This window comes from Neopsephotus bourkii, unplaced genomic scaffold (assembly GCF_033783945.1).
Source record: "Neopsephotus bourkii isolate Nb327-2 ecotype Australia unplaced genomic scaffold, CSIRO-AGI_Nbou_v1 NB_1655, whole genome shotgun sequence".
Taxonomy (NCBI): Eukaryota; Metazoa; Chordata; class Aves; order Psittaciformes; family Psittacidae; genus Neopsephotus; species Neopsephotus bourkii.
The window spans coordinates 7,468,879-7,489,743 of record NW_026902129.1 but is presented as its reverse complement, the minus strand read 5'-3'; the positions used below and the strand labels follow the sequence as shown (position 1 = coordinate 7,489,743).

The 20,865-nt window shown below is 37.6% G+C and overlaps 2 protein-coding genes across 3 annotated transcripts in view; both read left to right on the top strand.

Moving 5' to 3' along the window:
- Window positions 1-20,865, top strand: part of SACM1L (SAC1 like phosphatidylinositide phosphatase) — a 144,023-nt gene that overhangs the window by 16,037 nt on the left and 107,121 nt on the right. The gene's annotated exons all lie outside the window — the stretch shown is intronic.
- The window catches only part of LARS2 (leucyl-tRNA synthetase 2, mitochondrial), a 52,355-nt gene continuing 31,622 nt past the window's right edge, over window positions 133-20,865 (top strand). Inside the window, exons 1-11 of the mRNA XM_061374969.1 lie at window positions 133-256; window positions 1,831-2,081; window positions 3,836-3,964; window positions 5,534-5,625; window positions 5,980-6,040; window positions 8,003-8,092; window positions 9,444-9,587; window positions 13,177-13,284; window positions 14,735-14,894; window positions 17,793-17,897; window positions 20,580-20,695. Of these exons, the coding sequence (XP_061230953.1) occupies window positions 1,848-2,081; window positions 3,836-3,964; window positions 5,534-5,625; window positions 5,980-6,040; window positions 8,003-8,092; window positions 9,444-9,587; window positions 13,177-13,284; window positions 14,735-14,894; window positions 17,793-17,897; window positions 20,580-20,695 (1,239 nt within the window). The 5' untranslated portion in view covers window positions 133-256; window positions 1,831-1,847. The remainder of the gene's footprint in view (window positions 257-1,830; window positions 2,082-3,835; window positions 3,965-5,533; window positions 5,626-5,979; window positions 6,041-8,002; window positions 8,093-9,443; window positions 9,588-13,176; window positions 13,285-14,734; window positions 14,895-17,792; window positions 17,898-20,579; window positions 20,696-20,865) is intronic.

The following is a 20,865-nucleotide window of genomic DNA, read 5'->3' as shown; positions in this document are numbered from 1 at the left end:
GACGCATGATGTCTATAAAAGGAGGGTGAGGGAGGGGCCAGATTGGGCTGGGCGGAGCTGAGAGTCCGCTGAAGCTCCGCCCCTCCAGAGACCGCCCACCCGCTCAAGTCCCGCCGGGCCGGACGCGGCGCATGCGCCACTGGCAGTGCGGAGGCGCTGCATAGGTCGTAGCCACTGTCCGCCCATTGTAACGAGATCAAGATGGCGGCGCCCAGGGCGAAGGGAGGCAGCTGAGGGAGAGTGCTCCAGCGCGCAGGTAACCAGTCCGGCCGCCGGTTCCGCTGAGGCTGCCGCCGCTCATGTTCATCACCCTCCGGTGCTGACCCTTCCGTGCTGCTGCCGGCTCCGGCAGTGCTCAAAGTAGGGTCTGCCTCAAAGCAGTGTTCTTTTATGTTGTAAAATAAATTTAGGTAATAGAAAGAAGACATAAGTAATAAGGAAATAATTAATAAAAATAAGCCAGACAGTGCTTTTCTTGCTGATTTTGAGGTGAGTGAATAAGATTATGGGGGGTGGGGAGAAATTAGGTGTCTCTTCAATAACTCAGGCATCTGCACTGGGAATCCTGAGTTCAGACCTGGATTTGTTGTTACAAATGAGAGAGGTTATAGAGATTATAGAGATTAGCAACAAAAAAATAAAAACACCAGAATATGTCTGCTTGTACCAGACGTATAAGTGGAAAAAGAAATGTTTGAAAGTGCCTGTTTGGTAGCTAAAGAGAAGAAAGGTGTAATTTCATAGGTATGTAATGAGAGGGAATGAGGGCTTCTGTATGCATATGTGGTGGATTCTAAGGAAGTATAACTCTCACTGGCTTACTGAGGACCTAATTTTGGTGCTATAGCAGTTCTACTGATAATGTTGCTATCATATGGGAAATACATAAATAAAACCATTTATTGTGTGGAGCTTCTGTACACAGAAACTTTACTGATGTAACTCTTCAAGGAAAGTTATGAGCTGACTGAAATAGAAGGCTTGGTATAACAGTCAAGTATACAAAGCAAAAATTGAAAAGAAACCCCAGCCACAGAGGATAGAAAACACTGATGCAAAAAAGAAACTATTTAATTTGGTCTGTGTTTTGCTTTTGGGGTGGTTTTTTTTAAGGAATTAGGGATGAAGATGAGTAAGAAATCTGAGTATGGGTTGTGATTTGTTTAATGCTGTATTTCCTACTGTAGGAAGTAAAATCAGCAAATGTCTTACTGAGACAGATCCTGAACATGTGCACTGTTTGATCTTTCTCACATTGAGTAGTTTTAATTCAGAGGACTCGCTGTAAAGCATTTGAGGAGCTCTTTTAGCTGGTTTTTTGTTTTAGTTGAAAGAGGAAGCCTTAGCAAAAGTCAGTTTAGAATATCTATTTGAAATCTACTAATTACAGTTATCCCCCCCCATCTCTTTTCAATGATGACAAATTCAGCAGTTTTTCAGTATAATTTTATGTCACTTCCCCTTCTGTCTGTTTGATTCTGAATTTTTACTAACACCGTCAGTCATCTTCTCCTGTTCATCTTTCTGATGCTGAGCACCTTCAACTGATCCTGCTCTTAGGGGAGATTGAATGCAAGATTAGTCTCTTATTAGAGAAAACATCTAACAGAATGGTTTTGTTCCATTCCAGGGGCACAGTTAATTCTCTTGGCTAAAAGAATAAATGCTTTTTTATTCAAACATAAGGTGATAAAATGCACATGCCGTAAAAAACAGACAAATAATCTAAAGCTAAAATGTTTCACAGCTACCAAATTTCTTGTAACTGTAATAACCACTGAATTCCTATTCTATATTGTAGACTGAAATACGTATTTTTGTCTTTTTCAGAAGTCATAACCTTAAGAATGCAGTCGGTTTGTCAGACAGTTGGTGTTTGTTCCTCGTGTTTGAAGAGACAACTAAATGGCTTCATGGGATTAATTAAATGGCAGAGGAGACTGGTTCCTGCTTGTGTCAGAACTATTTACAGTGAGACGGGCAAATGGGAAAAAACCTATGGGCTGGAGACAAGGAAAAGAGTTGAAAATTGGTGGCTCCCACGAATAAAGGACCAGTTCTGCAGAATTTCAGAAACTGATGTAAGCATTATGAGATATTTGGAAATTGCATGTTTGGTATTTTTGTTTTCTCAGAGTGAAGTTAAATTAAAACTTATTTATTACAGTTGGTTTCTGATGCTAAGATGTATGTTGTGTTTCAGGGGAAAATACTTTCATATAATAGTAGATTATTAAAAACAGTTGATGAAATAGGTGGAGAAATAATAACTAAAAAAAACTTAGGGAAAACCATGACGATAGGCAAAGTATAAACCTGTAAATTTAGGAAGTGTTCAAGTAATCAATTATTTCTTCATTTAGTATACCACATTTAGGAATTACTTAAAGTATTAAATGAAACACCTGTGTTTGTAACTTCTGTAAGCAGTTTTCTCAAGGTGTTGTTCTTAATGGTTATGCCAACTCTATTACACTGGACACTTATTCATTAAAATCCATATTAAGGGAAGATGATTTTTTTTAAGGGTAGTTTGTGGTTAATAGTGTTTTAGGAATAGTAAGTGACTTGCAGGAAAGAAAAAGCTTTCCCATACAATAAAAGATCCTGAAAACAATGGTAATCCCAGTCTCTCACTCTTTTTGCCTTCATAATTACACTCACATAGGTAGTAGAGTATTTTTGCGTGTCCCTTTATCTTTGTTTATTCTTTCCTGAGGTATGCTACCTCTCCAACAAAAACCCGACATATCAAAGTGTCAAAGACAGAAAAGGGGTTTGCTTTTTCTGAGAAGGAAAACTGAGATGAAAATAGTGAGCATGCGTAAAGTAGCAGGGAAAGCATTAATTTAGGCTTCTGTCTGTAATATATGACAACATGCAAATGCATAGGTATCACATACATCTGATAAGTTTAAATTGTGTTTTTAATGATACTTTTGTTTTATCCTTACAGTTGAAGTAGATGTAATAACATCTTGTATTAAGAGGCAGGCAGTGTGTAGTGCTGCGGGCAGGTTTTCACGTTATTTCTGATTTTGCTAGAACTGGAGAAAAACAATAAAGAAGGAACATTTATAAATATATATATAAAAAAATATAAATAGACTTCTTTTCAAAATACTAAAAGCTGCCCTTTTTTCCCTCATTCTTAACATAAGAAAAATAGGAACTTTTCAAGCATGTGTTGGTGATAAATTCAATGGTAATCGAGACACATTAGGAATAACTTATGTGAGAGACATCACATCCGATTTCTGCGTAACTTAAACCTAACTAAATGAAATTTTTACTTTCTTTTCACTATGCAAGATAGTGCTCGTAGTACTTCTTCCGAGCTGAGCATATGTAGTGCTTCTGAACAATTTCACTTCAGTGGATGTTCATGATTTAGTCAGTGAATTACTGCAATTCAGCTGACAAAAAGCAATTGGCCAGGAGCAAGCTCCCATGTTTCTTGTAAATACAAAGTAAAACACTTATTTATACTTAAAGAATATAATCTGCATATTTTCCTATTTTGGTGGGACAAACTAAGAGCACATAGATAACCAATTACAGATGCTACAGTAGGGAATGGTGATTTTTTAAGCTGCAGTTCTGTTAAGTAAAAATTGATTAAAAACATAATTTTCAAGTGCCATAGGAATATATGAAATGACAGCAAAGTCTGGTAAAACATCTCCATCTCCATCCCTAAAGAACTTGATCTTATGAAGGGTCCAGCAGAACCTTGTCTCTTTTCACAGTACCTTGTAGTTTATAATGTACACTTGTATTTAGTCAAGTGAAATGCAAATTCATGTGCTTACAACTTTGTAAAATTTTTTTCTAGAAATCAAGACCAAAGTTTTATGTGCTTTCTATGTTCCCATATCCTTCTGGAAAGCTTCACATGGGCCATGTTCGTGTCTACACTATCAGCGATGCAATAGCTCGATTCCAGAAAATGAGAGGGATGCAGGTAAGAAAAGAACATTTGTAGGACTGGGTGGGTTTTTGATATTTCAATATCATAATTGGTCAGGAAATTAGTATTTTCCAAATCCATGAATGTGAAGGTTTAGTTGGAATTTGGGCTACAGATGCATGCACCTGTGAAGCTTTGCATATTGATATTTCAGACATTTTAAGTGCAAGTGGTGTTCAGAACTCACTGTAATAACACTTTGTTAGAAGCTATCTCCAGTGATAGTACTGATGCTGTATCAGCTACCTGAGTCTATTGATGTTCAGCAGTGTTGAGACTGAAGATCCTGCTGCCATCTGGGTGGGACCGTGGTGGGGGAAATATGTAGCTGGCAAGAGAAAACAGAGGCGTCACAGAAGTCAACTTCTTTCACCTCCTCTGCTCTTGAGAGCTGCTTGATGCCCTTTGCCAGACTCAGAGGGGTGTCCAACTGTGCCAACTGGGAGGGAAACCTGTTGTCATGATTGCTACAAGTCGAATCACAGAATGGTTTGGGGTGGAAGGGACCTTAAAGCTCATGCACCAAACCCCCCAACAACACCCCCCCACAACCCAAAACCCCCACCAACCCCAAAAAAACCAACACACACACACACAACAAAAAACAAAAAAAAACAAACCACTGTGCATGTTCTTTCATCTCTATAGAAACTGCATAAATAGATCTGTCCTGGAGATTAATTTGAGGGTATTTTTAATGTCTTTTTACATTCAGGTGTCTGATTGAAACTTGCATTAGTATACTTCTTCAGTTCTTTAACTAAAACCAACCCAAAAAAAACACCAAAACAACACAAAACAACCACAAAACCACAAAAAAAACACCAACCAACACACTGGCTTGAATCACAGTTGATCACAGGTGAATACCTTTGGTTTTGTTGCTGTGCCAGCAGAGTTTCGTTTTAGCTCAGTATTCAAAATAAGAATGCTGCAGAGTTGTATCTGTTAAATCCTGTTGCTTTTACACAGAGTTGGTGCCTAGGGCACCTTTATAAAGATGTCTAAAATATTCTGAATGAAATAATCTGTTGAAGAGAGAGGATTGGAAGGTTGTGGCAAAGGAGAATAAAAATAATTCAAACCCGTGACTAAAGGAGCTCTTGTGCTTCTGAAATGGACAGGATTTTCACATGGAGATAGCTTACGAGATTAGTATTGCCCGGCCTTGCTTCATTAGCGCTTGCTTGCTTACATGCAACCAAAGAACAAGTGGTTTATGTAAATACATTTTTAGGTGGTAAAATGTCACTAAATCACCTTTTGCTGTTGTTAAACTTGGGTAACTTTAATCGTAATTACTGAGTTTATAGCACGTTTGTAGGTGTAAGAAATGGGATCGTTTTTATCATGTATTGATGTACATCTTAAGTACTGACCTTTCTTTCCTTGCCTATTAAACAGTTTTTTTTGAATACTTACTGAATTGCTAGATTATTTTTCTATATAATATTCACTTACATAGGAAAGAGATATATCTCTTTCAACACCATTTATTTGGCTGCAAACCTCAGTACATTATTTGGAGGCCTGTGTGACTGTGTATTTCTTTTTTGCTGACAGGTGATAAATCCAATGGGATGGGATGCATTTGGTTTACCAGCAGAAAATGCTGCAGTTGAACATGGGCTTCACCCTGCAAGCTGGACACAAAGGTAGTTTAAAATGAATTTAAGTACAGGTAACTAAAAATAATGAGAAGTGTTGCTTCAGGAATGTTTCCCTCAAACTGTTTTACTATATTTGCTTTTTAGTATGCTCAGATCACGAGAAGAAAAATTATTGTCTTGTGTAATACACAGCATTGAAATTGAACCGGAATACACTAGGGACTTTGAAAAGTATTATTTAATATGAATAGTCTGGCAGTTCCTCTAGTGTGACTTCTAGTAAGATAATAGTGTTGGTTAGGAGTTAATTAGTGCTTTTGATTTCTCAGAACTTTATAAGCACCTGATTATAATCACAGCAGAAGTATTTTAAGTTAATTTTGTATTATTATTTTGCAGCAATATCCAACACATGAGAGAACAGTTTGATGCGCTAGGTCTGTCTTTTACATGGGAGAGGGTAAGATTTTCTTTTCTAAGGGATTCTGCTTTATTTTACTGTGTGATGGAACATTGAAAAGCGTTCAGTTTCACTATTTTACATATGACAATATAGAAGCCTTTGAAAGTGACCAGTTGAAGTTGTTAAACTGTAAAATAGGTCTTATCTCAAGCTTTTTACAGCTTTGGACACACTGGTATCACCTGAGGTGGTCAAGGGTTGGGAGAATCTTTAATTTCAGTTTTTCCTTTGCGTTGCGTTTTCAGCTCTTTCAAAGTAGCAATGTTCTGTCTTAGAAGATAAGCAGTAGTCTGAATAGATAATGTATGAAACAGCATATGTTTAAGGTGTATGTGTTTTGAGGAGTGCTTTTTTCTATGTGCCTGTATTTAGAATATACTCAAGAGTTGAAAGCTAGGAACTTGAAATGTTGGTTTGATTCTGTTGTTCTGAATTTGGAGCATAAGCCTGCATTTTTATAGGTGTTCCTAGCATGACCATTTTGGAAAATACAAATTCTATCTAAATACATCAGTGCCTGAGAATCAGGTGTTCATCTTAAAACCTTAACAAATACAAGCTAATGTAATTAGACATAAGCTAATATTTTCAAGATAAAAAGATGTCTAATTTTTAAGCAGTTGTTGGGTTACTACATTTACAATATCAAAGTAAATCAAAATCAGTCACTACATTTACGTTTTCAGCAATAACTGCTACTTATCACCTTAATATGATTCTGAATAGAGTGTTAGAGATGCTAGTCTTGAATTTTTATAGCAGTATTGTAGATCTGAAAAGGAAAAGGATTAGTTTTCTGGCAGTCTGAGACCTGCCATCTGTTTTCTTTGATCTTGAGGGTGAATCTTACATCTAAAAATCTGTATTTTAACATATCATATATATGTCAAGATTTTTTCAGTAAGATTTTAGTTTTCTTGGTAGCCAAAAAGTTGCTCTGAAAAGATTTGTTGGGGAAGGGTCACTGCACACATTCTTGACAATTATTTTTTTACATTTTAAACTGCTGGTATCTCAGATTTTCTGTATGTGTAATACAGCAATACTTCAATACTGAAATCATACTTGTGGGCTGTATTATGGAACACACCGGAGTTGAATGTTATAGATTGCCTTTCAAGAAAAGTAACTTTTATTTAACCCTTCCATTCAGAAGAAGATGTTTAGAGCTGGCAGTACTGAATAAGTACATAAAGAAAAGTCACTTGTCAAGTCTATGCCTTTTCTTTGAGGCTTCCTTCACTTTTCTAGTGAACCATATTTTGGTTAATTAACAATGGCTTGCAAGATACCGTGACCATGCAAACAAATCCACTAATGCTGTTTGAAAAATGAAAGAAAACACGTTTTATATGGGCTAGTCTAATTCACCTGTTATACAAAATGGGAGTTTGTTTTTAATTTCATTTCATTGGTGTTGCCTAAATGCACTCCATTATGTTAATACTTAGGAAATATATGCTGGAGGGAACCCATTCCCCTATGTTATATCTCTGTTAGATTTCGTCACAGAGAGGATGTTCTGGCATTGGAACATACTGCCCAGGGCAGTAGTGGTGTCACCATCCCTGCAAGTTTTCACACACCATGTAGGTGAGGCCTTCAGTGCCATGGGTTAGTGGTAGCCTTGGCAGTGCTGGGAAATGGTTGGACTTAAAGGATGATCTTAAAGGTCTTTCCCAACCCAGTTGATTCTGTGATTCTATATCCTTCGTGAGTCTTTCACCTTGGACGTTTAGAGTCTTACCCCATACTCCACCCTTTCTGCTCCACACTCTCCATCAGGAGCATGGGCTCTTCAGATGCCATACATAATTACATACATAAATACATACCCAAACAAACATTTATGTGTTCTCTGTGCTGCAGGTTGTACACTCCTGAGTTAATTAATTTAAAACGCTGTAAGAAAATAGTAAGAATAGTTCCAGGGATTTTTATTTTACTTTGTTTCTACAGGAGGTGACCACTTGTTTACCAGAGTACTACAAATGGACACAATATCTCTTTCTTAAGCTTTTTGAAGCTGGGATAGTGTATCAAAAAGAGGTAGGTGCAAACTCTGACCATACTTTACAGGTACATTAATTCAAATCACTCATGACAGTGGTTCATTTCTGCATCATCCATTCACATTCATCAAGTGGATTGGCCTCTACTGGTTTTAAATCTCTGCAAAATAGGATGGATTTTATATATAACTGAATTATATATATAACTAAATTTTGCATGTAACTAACATGAATGGGTGTTGTAGCAAGTCAAATCAGGCATATTTATTGTTGGTGATTTATATTGAAGTGTGGGATCCAAATATCGCTCTGTTAGTTTATTTCATGGCTTTAACACCAATTATACTAGATCATAACTTCCCTCCCATGAAAGCATATAGGATAATGTGATCATTAGGGGTGTCTTCAGCAGTGAGATTATTTAACTGTGTAGCATTAGTGTGATATAGTCTCAAAATCAATAGGATTGGGTAGGATAACTGGAGATTATGTGCCTGACTATCCAATTCCTGGAACCTATTTGTGATCTCTAAAATATTATGGAAATATTAGAAGTTACAGACCATCACAGCTGTTTATTTGTTAGCATTTTTTTTTTTTATTATTTTTTTATCATTATTTACCTGGTAATATTTCCTAAATATCATATATCAGGCTACCTGAAAAGTGAAGGGTTCAGTTAACTTCTTAGGGAGGAGGTGAAACAAAGATGTTAAATGAGCATTCCAAGGCAATGCAGTTCCAAAATACCTGAACAGCTGTGCCTAAATGAAGCTGAAATTTAATGAATGTTTCTAACTTAAAATAGAAACTAAAATTTGTTAAATATGCCTTGATATTTCCTTTGTATTCTGTAGAAACCAGGAAACCTGATGGGATGTAATCAGGGAGGTAGTGTAATTATTCTCTGAACCCAGCAAAAGAAGCTGATGGTGAAAGGTGGCATTTGGAATAGAAGGGTGTTGCTGAGCTACTTCTCCTGTTTTTCTAGGCAGGGTGTATTCAGAGATCTTAAATGGCAATCTGCAGAAAGATTAAATAGTTAATGTTGTAATGCTGGAGCTCCAATTTCATAATGTGTTGTAACGTTACTGAAGAAGCTGTGTTTTCTGAAATTCTAGAAAATAGATGAAGAAAATAGTAATAGTGGAATATATTGATTGCTTGTAATTTCCCAGTGGATTTTCAGAAGCCTTTTATAAAAGGTATGGTGTGATATTACTGGTAGCTCACAGATAAAAGGGAGGCGAAGTGTAAAAAGTTTAAATGGATGTTATGAAAAATGTAGAAAATTCAGTGGCCCAAGGACTGTTTCTGGATAATTCTTTTGGTATCTGAAGTTTGAAATAGCTGCTGAAAATATTAATTCTTCCTGCAACATTTTTTAGGCCTTGGTGAATTGGGATCCAGTGGATCAGACTGTTCTAGCTAATGAGCAGGTGGATGACAACGGTTGCTCATGGCGTTCAGGAGCAAAAGTGGAACAGAAATACCTCAAACAGTGGTTCATCAAAACTACAGCTTATGCAAAGGTATGAGAATACAGTTTGGGGAGCTTACGCTATAACTTAAAAGAGGTGACTTTTCATCCAGAAATATTCATCAAGCTGAACGTGGTCTTCACTATATGTACATGTTTGTGTAATATGTAGTTAAATAGTAATATGGAATCACAGAATAGTTTGGGTTGGAAAGGACCTTAAGATCATCCAGTTCCAACCCCCTGCCATGGGTGGGACACCTCACACTAGACCATGTCACGCAAGGCTCTGTCCAACCTGGCCTTGAACACCGCCAGGGATGGAGCATTCACAACTTCCCTGGGCAACCCATTCCAGTGCCTCATCACCCTTACAGTAAAGATTTTCTTCCTTATATCCAATCGAAACTTCCCCTGTTTAAGTTTTAACCCATTACCCCTTGTCCTATCACTACAATAAATATGCGTGAACTATCCCTGGGTATGCGTGTATATACAAATTACTGTTCCTGAAGTCTAAGTAGTTGGTGTGGGATTATGTTTTGAAGAAATCAAGAAGCATAAATTACAGGTGGGTGAATTACTTCTGCATTCACGCATTGTCTTCCCGTATGTACCATCAAGTGCTCTTCTGCATGTTCTGAGTGTCTGGCTGTGCAATCTCTGACCTAGAAACTTGTTCACTTAGTCAACCTGTTGGACTTACGGGCATGGCATAAGCAGTGAAGATTCATTGGACCTTCTGCTTTACTGTATTTCGTACTCTCTTTGATTTTCTGTGATTTAAAAATGTTTCATGTTATTTAAACACTGGATTTTATTAGGAGCTCAGCTTTTGATTGTGATGGAACAGTGTAGCTTCCACACCTAGGAATTCTTCAACAAAACTTTGGGGTTTATGCTCTCTGAGGTGGAAGTATCAACTTCCTGTTTTATCTGGGTGGAGTTTTTATTCCATCTGAGTGTTCTTTGTATTGAGGTTTCAAGTACAGATTGAGAAAGTTATTCCCAAGAAAGTATTAAAAATTCATCTTTGATCCTGATCTTTGATCTGTAGTGGTAAGACAAGGGGTGATGGGTTCAAACTTGAACAGGGGAAGTTTAGCTTAGATATAACAAAGTACTTCTTTACTGTGTGGGTGGTGAGGCACTGGAATGGGTTTGCCCAGGGAAGTTGTGAATGCTCCATCGCTTGCAGTGTTTAAGATGAGGCTGGACAGAGCCTTAAGTGACATGCTCTAATGTGAGGTGTCCCTATCTATGGCCAGGGGGTTGGAACTGGATGATCTTAAGGTCCTTTCCTACCCTAACTGTTCTATGGTTCTATGACCCTTTTCCTGAGTCTCAGATTCAAGTGAACAAATTTCCACCACCATCTAGGGAGAAGAAATCCAGGTCTCACACAAGGTCCATTCATAATAAAGGCTTGCTAAAGCCTGCCTGGTGCTTTGATTCTTTATACACAGCCAAGGTATTTCAGATGCATGTTTTCTGACTGTGCTGCCTGTTCTGTTCACCAGTACAACTTTTCTTGAATGCCTTTGCTGTTCAGAGACTTCACATTATTCGTGCTTCTAATGATGAGTATAACAGCTGGGTTCTTTATGGACCTTGCTGCTCTTTTTCCTTGGTTGGGCTTACCATGAATGTGTGTATAGTACCTTTTCTACAGTCATTTTCAGGCACCTCAAGGCTCAGGATGCTGCAGTAGTACAGCATTTTTATCCAAGCTGGGCTTAGATGTTGAAGGTGCTTAAAGTACACTTAGTGAGTTTGCTAACCCTTCATTCTTCATGCAGATTGCCAGATGGCAATAATGGCTGAATGTGTAGGCATACACCTTACTTTCTGCTTGGAGCATCCACAAATTGTTGTTGTAACTATTTAACCTATTTATACTGCATATTGATGACATTATTAGTCACCTGTGTTCCTCTCCTTCACCCATTTATCATTTCATGGTTTTTCCTGTATCTCACAACCTGAATAAAAAGGGGAAATCTTCATTTGCAATGCTTAAACTACTAGTCAAATAATAACAAGGACTTTTGTGATCAGTAATGGCTGTGAAGTCATCTCGTGTGTTACAGGAGTCAGTGTTTCATTCCTACACACACTATTCTTTAGATTTCTGTTGTGTCCAGATCTTCTGTGAATTTGCTTTGATTTCTTTATTGTTACTGCGCCAGCTCTTGAAATACAAAATGCCAACAAAGCAGGCAGTGTTGGCTCACGTTGCACTTTACCACTGGCTATGGATTCATTTCAAAGGGCAAAAATACTGGCTGTGATTTAAACACCTGGCAGAAAGCATTTTGGTTGTGTGAAGTGAGAAAGTAATCATGACCCCCTTTTTAAACTGTGAACTACATCTGAAATGGTCTAGCAGCTTTTGTGGATTTCTAAAGAATATTTTAATTGTTATTTTTCTCTTGCCAGATTTCCTTGATAAAAGTGTAGTGCCTTAACTGATGGTATTGTTATTCAAATTGTTGTCTGTGCATTTAAGATGTTTAAGCCAAAACATTTAGTTGCTATGGTTACTCAGGTGAATCTGTAGGCAGATTCATTAGAAAAATCTATCTGTAAATGTTAGTATTTTCTGTGTGTAGCTGTAAATGGGTGTTATGGGTATTTTATGCAGTCAGCTGAGTCCTCAAATCAGACTCTGTAAGGCTAGTCTTTGCAGAGTCCCTGTTCTTGCTAAATTGATTTTAAACAATATTTTTTCATATTTTACTTTTCAAGAATCATCCAAATAATTGAAAAATTATTTCTTTCTTTTTAACAAAATAAAGTAGAAACAACTTTGAAACCTCAAGTTTTGCCTTAAGTCATCTCAGTTTTTTTTCACAGCAACAAGTTAGTATATGTGTGTTTAACATAAATACTGGAGGAAGTGGCAGGGCCTACAAAGTTCTGCCACTCTAATTGACTGTTGCCATACAGATAGGTTTCTTCGTTGTTTTCTGGTTGGGTTTTTTTGTACAGACATTTAGAACACAAATCCTTCTCCTACTCTGTGGAATATGAGGAACTTGGAGGTTTAGCGGTGCTGACTTTGTGAATCATGGAATAACCAGTTTGGAAAAGAGCTTTACACTCATCCAGTCCAACCGTTCCCAGCACTGCCAAGGCCACCACTAACCCATGGCATCGAGGCCTCGTCTCCACGCTGTGTGAACACTTGCAGGGATGGTGACTGCAGCCCTGCCCTGGGCAGCCTGTTCCAATGCCTGAGCACCCTCTGGGGAAGGAATTGTTCCTCAGCTCCATCTAAACCTGCCCTGGTGCAGCTTGAGGCCGTTTCCTCTTGTCCTGTCCCTTGTTCCTTGGGAGCAGAGACCGACCCCACCTCACTACAACCTCCTGTCAGGCACTTGTAGGGAGCCATCAGGTCCCCCCTGAGCCTTCTCTTCTCCAGACTGAACCCCTCAGGTCCCTCAGCCTCTCCTCACAGGACTTGTTCTCTAAACCCTTCTGAATAACTCTGAATTTGCATCAGCAGCAGTATAAGAATACCTCATTCCGTGGCTTTTCCAGGACCTTATCATTTTACTGTTAGTTACAGTTAAAACCACAGTCTTAATTTGTATGCTTACAAAAGCTGAATGTCCTCATTCTTTCTTTTATTGCATCAGGCTATGTTTGATGCTTTGTCCGACCTCCCTGAGTGGTATGGTATAAAAGAAATGCAAGCAAATTGGATAGGTGATTGTGTTGGATGCTTTCTTGACTTCTTGCTAAAGGTGAGTCAAATTTCAATGACGCTGCCTTGGTTAGGCTAATCACAGCCCCTGAAATGTGTGAAGGAAATGGATTTTCAGGTCCAGATAGCTTGAAACATATGAAAAGAGATTAATTTACTTTCATGCCCAGACCAGCACAGATTCGTGAAGAACATCAGTTGTGGGTTTAAGAGATACACCCTGCTACCCTCTTTTAGGAAGGGTTTGTATTCAGGTGCAACATCAGATGCGAATTGGCTGTGTGTATTTATGCCAGCTAATAATAAAAAGCCAGGACATTTAGGGGAGCAGTGCCAAGAGCAGTATCAAATGGCATTGCACAAATCAGCTGGGTTCTAGTTGGCCTTTCACTCCTCTGCACAGCAGCTTCTGTGTCAGATCCAGGCTGACCTCAGGCAAGTCACTTCACTTACATTTGTACATTATTTCATTTACTGCATAATTATTTCAATTACTACATAATTAAAATAATGAAAACCAGTCAGTTAGGTAGTGATGGACCTACAGAGAAATCTAAGTAGACAGAAAGGAGAGGAAGGAAAAAGAAACCTTAAGAAACTTAACAGTTACCTACAGAAGGACTTCAGATTTTCCCATTTTTCTTCAGAGATACAAAAGACTTCTTGATATGATCATGGCAGAATAGATTTTCAGAGACCCTGATGGAATTTCAGCCCTTGTGCTTCAAAGCTTTATTGTGCTTATTTTACTCTGCTCTAACGTTTTAGAACTAACTCCTTATTTTAAAATACTGAATTTTGGGGAACTTCACATTGAGACAGCTTAAATGTTCTTGATACCTCTGAATTGCACACTGGTAGGTGCATTTTTGTATTTAAGTTGGTTTAACAGTTGTTTCTAAAAAGGTGTATTAAATGTGTTGTAGAAAAATCTCTAAGACCACAGTTAGTTGACCTGAAATATAAAGCCTGTTGATAGTAATTTGCCAGGAGGTAATTCTCAAGCAGTCTTGTAAGTTTATTGCTTATATTTTTTGTCTGGTTGCTTTAATGTTGTGCCACCTTTTATTATTCTTGTATGTAAGTTGCAGCATTGACTTCATCAGAGATGTGTAGTGGAAAGCCTGGTAACTGAGAACATCTGAAATCCTCTTTAGATTTCAGAGGTAACATCATTTCTGTTTCTTGGAAACAAGGCATACATATTAAAAGTGAATAGGATTTCAGGTTACTTAACTAAGGATTGAATCTAGCTCAGTAGCACAATGTAATATTACATACGATTTTAGAAAGAAAAAATAAGATGTATTTGGATAAATCGAGGCAAGGCTGCAAAGGAACTTTCTCAAGGTTTGATTCTGGAAACTCTATATAGTGGGAATGCATCTGGCTCTGATACTGAGAACTGTCTTTTTCTGTAGATTGATGTATAAAAAGTAAGGGGAATCTAAAACGACTGTACTTCCAATAGGAAATCTGCTCTTTTTCAGGTTGATGGCAAAGTAACAGGAGAGAAGATAGCAGCTTACACCTATACACCTGAAGCTATTTATGGAGCTTCTCATTTATATATCTTACCAACTCACAGACTGTTGCATGGGAATAGCAGTCTCAAGGAAGTCTTCCAGAGGGAGTTCATCCCAGGGAAAGGTGGTATTTTTCTCATACTGCATTTTGTTGTAGAACAGTAATTTTAGAGAATGATCTTCAGACAAGGTGTGTCAGTCTGAGCTGAGAAGGAAGGGGTCTTTTGATTCTTTGTATATGTCAAACTGGATCACATCGGCCTGTCCTGGCTACAGGTATGCTAAGAGCAGCTATGTTAGAATTCATCCTTTTATAACAGCTCTAGCACTTCACAGTATATAAAAGCAATGGAACAGATTCTTGTTTCCTCATGTACCAGAAGTGAGTAGTCAAGCTCTGTGTCGACACACTGGAAAATCTCACAGCCATATGGTAATTATTCACTTGCACAAAACCAGCAGAACCAACTCTTACACCAATCATGATCTCATTGTGTTGCAGGGAATATAAGAGGGCAGTAGATCACTAAAACATAGCCAAGTGGATCATTGATAGGTAGCAAAATAGTACTCTGCTGTGCAAATCCTTGGTTAATACAAGAGTAATGGAGTAAATGTGGAGTATCCATATGGCAGGTCATGGCTTGCGCAGAGGATACAAATAAGTGGTAATTCTTTGACTGGTTTCCTGAAACCTCCTACCACCAGTTCTGCATGTCAGCAATAATGAAGCAGGAATCTTGTGGGAAATTGTGGTGGTTGCACAGAACCTGCTTTATTCATTTCTGTACCTTAACATTTGCTTGCTAGCAGAAAGAAATAGAGCCTGAATGTGTTGAGTACAAAGAGCCTTTGTCTCAGAGCTGAGCAGAGGTTGAAGAATTCTTGTTAAGAAATAAAGGGATGAATTTGCAGATCTTAGAGTCCAGCCAAATCAAAGCACTAACCACAGAAACACTTATCTATACATGTGCTTGTATCTTTGTTGTTTTTTGTGGTTTAGCCAAACCACACAAGTGCAAAACTTGGGTTTTGCGTGGAAACACTTGGAAAACGTTTTTGTGTCTGTTAATGATAAACTTCACCTTTTGATTGAGCTAAATTAAGAAATTCTTATTCAGAATAGTGACAGTCACAAGTCCTTGAAAAAGAGGCACCATTCTAGCAACTGCTGTTGTTGTGTGCTCCTTCTACTTGTAAATACGCTTACGATTTCCTCAGTTGAAATTGGAGGGCTTTCCTTACTATTTCTTGAGCATTTTAGAGGCACAGAGTGATGTTTTCCAAAGAAGAGAACACTAAGAGAAGAATTTCTGCATGGACTTTCAGATTTGCGTTATAGCCATGGGACATTTGAAGGGATAACAATGGCAATTAAGTAAAAAAGAGATTTTGGATGGCTTTGAATAGACCTTATTTTCACATTAACCAAGATTTTGGACAAAAATTCACCAGTAACATTAACATTTTAATGTAATTCATTATAATCTTTTCAACAGGATATTCTTGTAACTCCCCTTCTTCACTGTGTTCTCATTTAAATAATTAGGAGGGTATGTTTTCATGTTTTCTAGGAGAGGAAAAGAAAAGCTGTTGTATGGCAGAGTAACTTGGGAGTTCTAATACCTTTACTCTTAGCCTAAAAGAGAGAGCTGCACTCTATTATTCTTTATATAGAAATGAGCAACCAGTTTTCAGACATTCAGGTTTTCAGCCTAGAAAAATGTATGTAAATTTAGAGTCTGGTAAGTTTAAGTTTTGACAGCATGAGGTGTCTGCAATAATGAGCAACATAAGGGCCAAATGTTTATCTCATTATAATACTATGCATACATGCTTTTACGTTTATAACTGTAGTATCATCTCTTTGCAGCTATTATAATGATGTGAGGAAATGAGCAGAAGGAGGAGTGCCTTCATAAACTGAAGTTATTTTGGGTTCCAGCATAACATCGTAATTATTTGTAGGTGGAAGAGAGAAGTTATTTTTAAGAGCAGACTGTCCTACCTGCTCTGCTTCCTGTTCAGGAGGCTTTTAAAGGAGTGAAATGATTCCTTCTGTACTTTTTTAGACGAAGGAAAGGAGCTCTGTGCACTGATCTGAGCGTGAGAAATTTTCTCTAGAATACGGATATCTCAGACACCTGAAATTTGAAAAAGTAGAAATTAGAAATAAACACATCATTTATGTTAAGAAGAGTGATGGGATACAGTAGCCCTAATCTCTACAAAGCTGTTACTATGCTTCGAGCAGCTTTTATGTGTTGCAATACAAGCCTAAGGTGATCCTTAGCTCAGCTATGAAGACAGGTGAAAAGAAGCTCTTAGCAATCTGTATGGTGATTATTTTAATTATCATCAACTTAAAGGCACTGAAAAAGTCAGAAACAAATCGAAATCTGGAGGTTGAATCCTCAAAACTTGGAGTATTCAGATTTGATTTTCTTCTTGCTGAGCCACCCTAGCTATGCATGGTAAATCTATTCCAGTTTATGAAAGTTCTCCCCTTGATTCCCTTCTCTTGTCTCTCCCCTTCCTTGTGGACATACCTCTAATATGAATATTCTGTTTGGAAACCAGTAGGTTGGTTGGTTGGGTTTTATCACCCTGCTCAATAGTTCTTATGCTTTGTAGTTCTTCTGTAAGAAGATAGGTGCTCCCCTTCAGTTTCATCTGAATAACTGGATTTATTTTTTGCATAATTCTGTGATAATGCATTTTAGTAAATAACTCAGGGCTTACTAGAGCAAATTCATACAACTTTGCAGCAGGCCTGCATTAGGGCCAAGGACTCAATTTTTTCATTATAATCCAGATCTTCCTCTGTTTTATTCAGGTATTTGTTATAAGCATGAGGTTTTTTAGAAACGTGATTAGGCTTTTCATTTTCCTTCTTTTTGAAACAAAAAGGTAATTTGAATTTCATGCATGTTTAAGATAAACTGAGCTCTAACAGTAAATCATGTTCTTAACATATCATCTGTCATACTTTACTTACCACAGTCACTCGGTTTGTTTTCAGACTCCCTCACTTCCGTGACAGCTGTGAATTTGCTCACCCATCAAGAGGTTCCTGTAGTCATCTCAGCAAAACCCAATTTTGAGAATTATCTTGATACTAAAATAGGTATGTGACAATTAATCTGTAAGTGGAGTAGCATAGTTTTCAGTTGCTGTGTTGGAGCACAGGATACTGTAAATCTTTGGCCACGGCAGCTCTCTTCTGGACTTTGGAACTCTGTTCTTCATTCCTATTATTCCTTAATGAAGAAAGAAGGGAAAAGTATTTATGTGGAATTTATCCAGGGGGAGAAGAGATTTACAGGATGATAAATTTTAATGGAAATATTATAAAATTAGGACATTTAATGAGCTGAATTTGGATCTGCATATCTTCAGAAGATTGATTACCCACAGTGTGTATGCATTTGGCTGTCTCTCACTGTCCTTAATCAAAAGAGAGCAGCATCTTTGTTTCATGTAAGTATTTTGCAAACAACCCAGACTTTTAGCTCAGCTTGTGTCTTATGCTCTATGCAAATTCTGTGCATCGTCATAGAGCTGTTTTTCAGACGGTAAATGTACAAAAATTCCAAGTTAGATTTTGATAATACTTGTGCTGAGGTCAGTAAAATAATTCAGAATAATAATTCTGTTCAGGTAGTTATGGACAATTCTGTTGGATCCTTTATTTCTAAAGGAAGAAGGTGCCTTATTTAGGATTGAGGATCCATAAACAGAGAGGGAAGGATGTTGCTAGAAGATGCTGTGAATCACCCGAAGTGGGCTTCTGTTCTCAGAGCTGTCCTATGAAGCAACCTGCCTTATTCCTTTCCTGCATGGAGAGCCTAGCCCCTCAACTTGGACAGCTGAGTACATAGAGTTAGATGATGTGACTGTCTTTCTAACTAAAATTGTACTGACTTCTAAAAATGGTGTCAATTTTAATCTACACCCACTGAGCTTTTTGATTACTCTTGCGTTTTGCAATGGTCTTACAGGCTGTAAGACCATTCTGTAGCAGTCCTAATTAGAAATAGTTCTCTTATTTTCCCCTTTTCCACTGCCTTCCTTATCCCTTAACTCTCTTATGTTCTCTCCCTGTTGGTACTTCTTTCCTGCCCTGGAACTGCTACTTGCTTTTCTACACCAGTGCCAATACTGGTTGCTCCTGCACAGCAACTGAACTGGATAAAACCAGCTGACTGTTCAAAAATGTCTTGGGTGACCCTCACAACACTGATGGAAATTCTCCACTTGGGCTGTGTATCGTACTTATAACATGCCTGCATCTTACACTTTAGAAATGAATCTGATTTTAGAACCAGAATGTTTCCTCATGTAAGAGAAACGAAGTAATTGAGATACCTAACCTTATTTTTCATTAAAAGCTTCAGCTTGCTTGCTGGCACATACCTTGGCTTTGTGTCTGTTGGTAACAGCCCAGCTCTTCCCAGGAAGTTCTGGCTGCCAGCTGTTGAGCTTTGCAAATGTACATAAATAGCATCATCTTTTCAAATGAAGGAAGAACAAAAGTGGGACCTGCTTTTTCCCATTTGTAGAGCAAATTGTGAAGCCACCTATTGCAGGCTGCAGGGCTCTCTGACAAATGAAGATAGATACATACATTATTCTGTAATGGGGCCTTGAAATGGCAAGAGCCATTTCGATTATAGTTAAGGAGTTTCACAGGGGAGTTTTGCCTGTTTTTTTCTTAGTTCTCTGCTTCTAAGCTTCCATATATTGACAGTTAATGTATAGCAGACATTTCATTGCCTGAACAAGGATGATTGCTAAACTGGTTTTGAATGAAGTTGTTTGTGTGTTAATAATTCTAAGGGGCTCAGCAATATTTTGAGAGGTTTTCTCTGTAGTTTTCACTGGCTTATTGTTGGCATTAGCTTGTTGGAATAAGTATCTTTGCCTTTTAAAGATGGCAGAACTGTGGGGGATTGTTCAAAGTATTTCCTTAAAAGGAAAAAAATATGCAGAAGGATTTATCTCTGTGGAAAAATAACCATCTGTTAGTATCTCAGTGTTGGTTTAGATTACACATGATAATGAAGGTAAGAAATTTCTTAACTCAACCTGAAAGATAGTCCTCTAAAGTAAAACTATGTATGACAGTCCCAAATAATAAGATGCAAAGGGAAGGATAGCATCGGGGCCCTTAAGGACTGTCTTTATATAACTGACTTGGACAGCAGTAAGAAGTGCTCTCAATTGTTAGTTTCTGAACGGAAAATTAACCATATTCGAGTTATTTTCCCGAGTTTATAAACAAATCCTGTCTTTCATAATGAGTTAAAGGGATAGCAACGTTAGAGACTGTTGTGTTGTGGTACATCTTCATAAGCCAAGAAATTAGAAGTGAAATTTCCTGTTGAAACAAGAGAACTGCTTCAGCTGGTATGTTTCTTGTACTAGCAAATAGAATTCAAATTTGTACTATTTAAATACATAATGTTTATGTAATATAACTATTGAAAATTTTATTATTTCTCCAGATTTTGTAGCTTTATTTTTATTTTTTTTTTGGAACCATCACATTTTCAGCCTTTTCTGAGGTAGGGCATTAATGAACATTTGGATTACAGAGAAACTGAGAAAATGTGTTTGTGGTTATTGCTCTAATTTCATTGCTTAAAGAACATGAAAACATTTTTATTGTTCTTAGACTTTCAAAATCTCTTGGGCAAACATAAGTAATTATAGAGCATCATTGAAATCAAATATTCTGTCATCAAACTGATGATTGATATCCATGTTAGTCAATCCCAGAAGCAATTTATTTTTCCTTCCCTCCTAGGAATTCCTAGTACTAGTGCAGAAGATGCTGAAGTTGCTAAGAATCTGGGCATTTCTTTTACTGAAGTCATTGAGACATTGCCAGATGGTTTGGAGAAAATCATTAATTCTGCAGAGGTGGGTATACAAGTATGGAGTTCTTTCCAGCTTGATGCAGACTGAATCTGTTTTCTCATGAGTGCCAAATACTTTGTGTTATTAAAGGTATTTGTTTTTTTGTTTGAGAATCAAGCAAGGGTTATGCTACCAAATTTCTAGTAATAATTTAATGATGAAATATGTTGGCT